We start from the raw sequence: 7,613 nt of genomic DNA, 5'->3' as shown, positions 1-7,613 counted from the left end.
TTGGAACACATGAACATCATGAGAGGTTCATAAAAAATGAAGAGCTAAAAGTTGGGGTCATAAGTCATCAATCCATGTTAGAACTATTCCCATGAATAACCAAAACTAATTCTATTTCATGTGAAATCATCAATGGATAATTAATCTTAACATAAAAAATAAAAAATGGGAAAAGGATTAAAAAAACTATTAAAATACTTAGCTAGTTGGCTTGAGCTATAGCAAAAATCTAAGTCATAAAATCAGATTTCTATGCGTCTGCTCTTTGCAATCCACTAGCCTGATAAGAGTTAGATGTTACAGGGGAATCTAACCGATCAGATCAGACAAATTGCTGTTTTTTTCTGAAATATATACTTTCAAAGCCTAACTATCAAATAGAAGCTTTAGAATGACAAAAAGGAACCTTTCTAAGGATATGAAAAAAATTATCATCAAGATACTTTAAGAATTCATGAATTAAACAAATAATTCTGGTAAAAAACCAATAATATTTATTTCTATGTCAAATTTCTTAAGGTTGTTGCTCATGATACAAAATGCGACACCTAATTTCAGGCAAGGTAACTTGTCTTTTTATTGAATACAAAAATAACTTCCTGAATGTATATTACACTGTAATAAAGCATTCAACTACTAGAAGATGTAATACATGTAAAGTACAACCAAGAAACATGAAATATATTGCCCCAAACAGATTATCATATAAAATAAAGTTCTGATGCATAATTCTAAATATCATAAAATGTACAATAATTACAATAATATTTTTTTTATAGATACATAGATATGAATATATATTACAAAAAATAGCCTACAACTTAGAAAATCAAATAAAGTACAGTATACAACACCCAATTGTAAGGGATGGTAAAGATGAGAGACTTTAAGGTATGAATTTATCAATTTTTTAAAAACATTTCTAAATGAGTCCCTGATCTTAGAAACAACATAGAATTATTCAAAGAGACCAGTACTTGATTATATATATCATATTTATAACAAAACATATCTAAGTCTATTTCATATTGGTAATTCTTTTATGGTAGTACGTGATAGCTTTAACGGACAATCTATCAGTCATTAACAATTTTAATAATGTAGTTTAAAAATTAAATTCTTTCCCCATGACACAACTACTGTCTATGGTTGACAAAGGTCAATAATCAAATGTTACAAATCAGGAGATCAATTTTCTTATTTTCTCAAACACTGTACTGTAGTAGTTATACTTTAAAGATCTTTGCAGCATAACTTTGGACCCCAGTTGTGCTCACTTTTTGGTTTTCTACTATACCTACATTTATGTTTTCTTTCTTCCATCTTTCTGTCTAACCTCTTCATTTTCACTTTAAAATGCAGCTGCAGCTTCTCCCCCACCCCATTGCACCTAGGCATTGACTGACTTTCCTAGCCCCAAGACATATGGTCCTAATTCATACATCCTACAATACAGTATTCTTAATAATTCTTATTCAAAAGTATCAAAATTGAAAAAGTGTTTGACAAAGTCTGAATAAGTGCCTACCCTTGTTTGGAGAAGAGAGGGTGAGTCTGTAAGCTTATTTATACGCAAAACTTGGAGACAAAGAAAGCCTAGTTAGAAATATTATTCTTTCTTAGAGAAACTTGTTCTGAACCAAGCTCCAGTTCTGGGAATGTAGTCTCAAAAATTCTATCACTAGTTACTTCAACAAAAAGAGTTTAATTACGAAATATAAGGATGCAATTAAGAGATTAAAAATAAAACTGGTATAAGTGCGATGGTGTGGAATGCTGGCTGAGAGTTGCATAGTGTTTGACCAGGTTGACAAAACTACATCAGATGACAGAAAGTTCTAAAAGGAATGGGTGTGAATAATACTGGCATATAAATTTTCTTGAGTACTATTTATGGAAAATATAAAAACAGTGACCAAGAATGATTAGACTTAACATACTTAGCATACCTGGAAAAGTGCTTGGTAACCTTTTTATTAAAATTAAGTATGATATATAACAAAAGCAACGATAAAGGGAGATTAATATGGGTTATATAAGAATTTTTAATAAAGGGAAAATCTAGTGTTGGGCATACATGAAACTACAAAAAGCTAAAATAGAATTAATAAAGGGTTAAGTTCCTGGGCATTAAAGATGCATGGTGTAGAAAGCAATAATATGATATCGAAATGGTTATAAGCTTATTGATATGAAAAAAAAGAAAAAAAAAAGAAGTTTGTTTTAAGATTTGTTGATGGTAGAGTAGTTGGTTTAGAACAAAATCAGGTTTTAAATGCAATTAATGTTTTGTTTCTATCTAATAATTATATAGATGGAGTAATTAGCTAAGTAAAGGAAATTACGATAAATATAATGTGAGTTTATTGTAAAAGATAAAGATTATTAAATGATAAGTGAAATTGTTGATGCTTACCTAGTGATAGAGAAGATAAGTCTCAGAGAAGTGAAAGAGTTGGAAAATGTAAGAGAAAAAATGTTAATTTTAGCAAGAGTAAAGTTATGAGGGTAATTAGAGGGTAAACATAGACAAGAAGATAAAATAATGATTATTACTATCGATGGTTAGAGAATGGAAGTGCAATAACTCCAAAGATTATCAGATGTTTCAGGGGTCTGGCTTTCTGATAAGTAACAAATACTCTATTGTATATATTGCACCTGAACATTCTCGATATCCCACAATCAACAGTAATAGTCAAAATAAGGACTATAATATCTGGTCTAGATTAACTATTATATCCTATACTAACATCCAGTTTAAGAGATTTATCTTTAAAATTAAACTTCTAAAATGGTATCATACCAAAGATAATTATAATGATAATTCAGAAATCCATACAAACAACCAGCTTAGGCTGATGACCAAGCGGAATTATTTATTTAAAGTATCGGTAGTTTGGCAGAAAGGACAAAAAAGAAGAAGAAGGAAAAGAAAACCACAGGCTAATAAACACGGTGCACAGTTCAGAAATTTTGGAAGGAAAAAAAAAAGGGAGACCTAGATACTGTTGGCATGGGTTGAAGATTTTGAAATGTATGAGCCTTAACATTCATGGAGTGTAATGCTGTGTGCAGTGAAGTACAGTAATGTAATAAATTCAAATCTTAACTTTAAATTGACAAGCTTTGATGATATATCTTTTACTTTTATATAGCTTATAACTGGGAAACTTGGATTTCTTAAGTATTTCCAAATTCATAATTCTTTTAATGCCACTGTCGGCTTGAAAGACTGAGTCAAGTACAATGGGTATATAAATGCTCAACAAAAAGAGGATGAATACCATTTTAAAATCATTAGGAAAGAAACGTCTGGATATTACTCCCATAGATTAAAGAAAAAATTATCACAGGTACCCTCAATGGATTTTAATACTCAGAAGATGAAGTGGGTGACATTTCTAGGCCTTCTATCATTTGATGCTGATATATTTGTTTCATAATATGTTTATATATAGATTCTGAGCTTGATACTAAAAGAATAATTCAAATAGTTTTTATCAGCTTATAAAATCCCATACTATATCGTAATTTACTGTAATTAACATTTCAAATGAGGCAATGATCACTGATCACTTTTGATGACCCTGTACTTTTTGAGCAGTGTATTGTCATCTCATAAAAACAATACTTTCTCCTTTGTGACCTTGCTTATGCTATACAGTACTTGTGTTTTTTTGTGACAGTGAATTTTTATTGTCGTAAAAAAAAAAAAAAAAAAAGAAACCGTCATATGAGAATATGCACTTGCCCTTTGCATAAACTAAGTGTAATGCTCATATTCACCCTCTTTGCCCATGTTAGATATTAGTTCTTACGTCTTCCTGTAGCAAGAGCTAAATATAAACAAAGATGAATAATTTCCCTATTTTCACCATGCCATGACATCTTTATCTTCCAACTTCCTTAAATGTCAGTTTGTTTTTAAGAGAGGAGATTTACCAGTCCTTTGAATCAAACTCGACTCCTACAAAGCTTAACAGAATAAATTTGAGTGATATAAAATATAACATAATCATCTGATATTCACATTAATCTATTTTCTATCTTCTACTAAGTTGATCTTTGCTTCGATGCCTTGCCACTATACTGTATACCTTTGTTCAACAGTAATTATTTTCCATCTTTACAATTTATATTTAATAAAATCCTAAGTATGGTACAGTAGATGATTTAAATGTTTTCAATTGAAAAAACAAGGCGAGGTAAAGTGCTAAAATTTTGCAAACTGGTCCCAAGGATGTAGCTAAGCTTGGTACTATCTAAATTATGCCTAAAAATTCATTTCCAAAGGTATAAGCATCATTATAAGAAGGCCAATGGTTATAAATTTCCTACAACAGTATCTTATTAGATTGGTCACGTGAAAGCCACAGGGCACCACTAAAGTCCACTCAACAAAACAAATTTACAAATTTCAGTTTAATATACTTCAGGGTTGTGGTGGCCTAAGTGGTAACGTCCCTGACTGTTGGACGCCACACTGGGGTTCGAGTACTGCTCAAAATCGATAGTTTCTTTGGTCGCTATAACCTCACCATCCCTGTGAGCTAAGGATGGGGGGATTGGGGGAGCCTATAGGTCTATCTGCTGAGTCATCAGTAGCCACTGCCTGGCCTTCCTTGGTCTTATTTTGCATGGAGAGGGGGCTTGGGTGCTGATCATATGTATATATGGTCAGTTTCTAGGGCATTGTCCTGCTTGATAGGGAAATATCACTGTCCCTTGCCTCTACCATTCATGGCAGCCTTTAAACCTTTAAACGGTCAATATTAAAAAAGTAAATGGTTGCTAAAGGTATTGTTCCCAAGACTGCATAAAAAAAGTTACAAAAACCTTGTAAAGCAAAAAGTGGTAATATCTCCTCACATATGTTATAGAGTAATAATTTTTTTAAAGCATTATATTGCAGTGTTACCATTCTGAACCCTTTTAACCATACATTTTCTTAAGCATTCCTTTCACATTTTTTTTTTTTTTTTTTATAAATTTCCATGTCAGTAGTCTTGGGGAAATATCAAAGATAACCAAAATAATTAGGAAAATACAATAGAAAATGAAACCAGTCTATCAAATTTGCCAATAAATGCCAACATGTGACAACTTTGTCCAATTACTATTGCTCAATCAACAACCTAGCGGCAAAATAGAGTTGAGTTGGAAGTCTTCTTTAGTATGAAGTTTATAACTCACAATTACAAATTAATTTTGAATAACTAAATCTTCAACATCCTTATGTATAGTTGTCTCACTGGCAACAATAAAACATGGGCATCTGACACCTGTTTTATCCTGATTATCTACAACACACTGTAAATTTATTTAAGTTGACATTGAAACCTCAAAATACTAATAATTTAACTTTTGTATGAAAACTAAAGAAATCAATTTTGGATGAGCTTGATTTGTACATACAATATCAAAAAGTAGTCCATTTATATGTGAAATATACTCTGTTTTCATCTCAAAATGCATAATTCACTATACACAGAGACAGGTTAGGATGTGATCTAAGAATTTCTTCAAGAGCAAGTCTTAGAAAAAGCTGGAAGACAAGACTGCTAGTCTTTTGCATACAAAACTCTGCATTCCTAACTGCTGTAGTTTGAGGTTAACATTTCCTCACTTATATTATAAATGCATGTTCTATCCCAATGCCATGTTAAGAGAACTGATACCAGGTTAACAAAATATTCTATATTATCTTCATAATACTGGTTATTATGGGTTTTGGAAAATACAAGTCTAACATCAATACCCATCTCTCACTTATATATCAAACAGTAATATTGGGCACAATACTGTGAGCTGTAAAAGTTTTAAAGTGCTAAACTACTTACTATGCAACTGATAAAAACCTACAAAAATATCAACACAATATGCTCTGTAATGACTCTTACAAACACTGCTTACATCTCTAATTTGAGTAGCAATTATAAAATAGTCAATAATGATACTGAGCAGCCTTGAAAAACAATCCACAATAGCACAACTGTGTATTCATTCATAATCGTGTAATAAAAAGTAAAACAAAGATACTGGATTGCCATTGAATTATATCAGAATATAATGGGGTAAATAGATAAAATTAATATTGTGCAATCAGACTACTCAGACAATGGAGGTATCAATATTACCAAGTGACTAAATTATACTTAGCTAAATGTGCTTAATTTAGTGTAAACAGTTTTACCCTGTTTTATCCAGTACTAAGAAAAAATTTCCATTTGCAATATTAAAAAAGTTAAAATAGAAAAACCTATGAAAACTTAAAGATGTTAAAATATTTCTATCTACATACTGTATATAAATTAGAAATGGACTAAGGTAAAATTATATTTGAGACAATAACTTTACAAAATTTCAAAATACGTAATCTTTAGTCAATGTAGTAACTGTCATTATATTTTCTATAACATATAAAATTACATTTATGTGTTGTGTGACTAAATAAAATATATACAACATTGAAAATAAAATATTTACAAAGCAAATTAAGTAACAATTCCAGAAGATGATAAGTTCTTATGAATGAATTTTTAATAGCTTTGCATTTTTTAAAACCACTGATATACGAAATACTGTAATCCTAAAAGGATTTTAACTATTTATTGTCTTCGTCGACGAGAACGGAGTAGTAGCAATAATTTGATGCCTCCGTGTAATATAAATGGCCATACCAGGAGGAAGAAAGTGGTGCGAGGTGATAGTTCTGGGAATGGCCACCATGAACCTTCAGATCGAACTGTAACTGAACGACTGTTACCTACCTGAAATCATCAAATTCAAATAATGAACATTAATCAGAACAGTACATCTTGTACAAATCTGGAATAGAACACAATTTTGATAAGTTGATGTTGCACTGCAAAAATTTAATAATACTATTTTTATTACCCATTTCAATAAAACTTCCCGTAGTTCCTGCGCTGCATATTCTTTAATGAAAAGTTTTTTTTTTTTTTTTTTTTAAATTAGATATAAATAAAAAAAGGAAAAACAATTTCCCAGGACTTGTGTCACACCATTTACTTTGGATGGAGGAAGCGCTGGTAAATACAGCATTAGTGTAAAAAAATTTTTTTATCAATTTTCTTTTTGGAGGAGGAATTTGATACAGTATTACCTCGGTTTATGAGTGTCTCTGATTGATTGATTGATTGATTTGAGGTTTTCTGGCATCCTGACATCTAAGGTCATTGACGCCGATATAGTTTTATTTTCAATAAAAGAAAAAAAGAATAATCAATTAAAACCATAAAAGCAAAGATGTCATTTTATAAGTTGAATATCTTTCAGAAGACCTGATTCTGAAATAAAGCTAAAAAGACCACTAGCATGGTAAGACACTTCATGTACAAGAATCTTGGCAAGGATGAACCTGCAATCCTCACCTTGAGCCTCAAACAGATATCCATTTCTTTCACTACTATATGTGGGGCATGTGATCAAAAAATGCCTCACTGTCAATGGTACCAAACAGTCGTCGCAATATGGTTGATGTTGGCCAGCCAGCAAAAACTCATGTGTCAGCCGAGTGTGATCAATGCGGAGACAACAAAGAGTAGTCTCCCACTTTTGGGGCATCCCGTTATACCTCCAAGGGGATA

At 31.2% G+C, this 7,613-nt stretch overlaps 1 protein-coding gene across 2 annotated transcripts in view; it reads right to left on the bottom strand.

The window, feature by feature from the left end:
* Positions 1 to 471: 471 nt before the first annotated feature.
* The window catches only part of LOC137626005 (acyl-CoA-binding domain-containing protein 5-like), a 366,138-nt gene continuing 358,996 nt past the window's right edge, over positions 472 to 7,613 (bottom strand). For both annotated transcript variants that reach the window (XM_068357096.1, XM_068357101.1), the window contains exon 7: positions 472 to 6,773. In XM_068357096.1, coding sequence (XP_068213197.1) covers positions 6,612 to 6,773 — 162 coding nt within the window. In that variant the 3' untranslated portion in view covers positions 472 to 6,611. The remainder of the gene's footprint in view (positions 6,774 to 7,613) is intronic.

Source organism: Palaemon carinicauda, chromosome 2, assembly GCF_036898095.1.
Source record: "Palaemon carinicauda isolate YSFRI2023 chromosome 2, ASM3689809v2, whole genome shotgun sequence".
Taxonomy (NCBI): Eukaryota; Metazoa; Arthropoda; class Malacostraca; order Decapoda; family Palaemonidae; genus Palaemon; species Palaemon carinicauda.
This window is presented reverse-complemented; position numbering and strand designations above follow the sequence as displayed.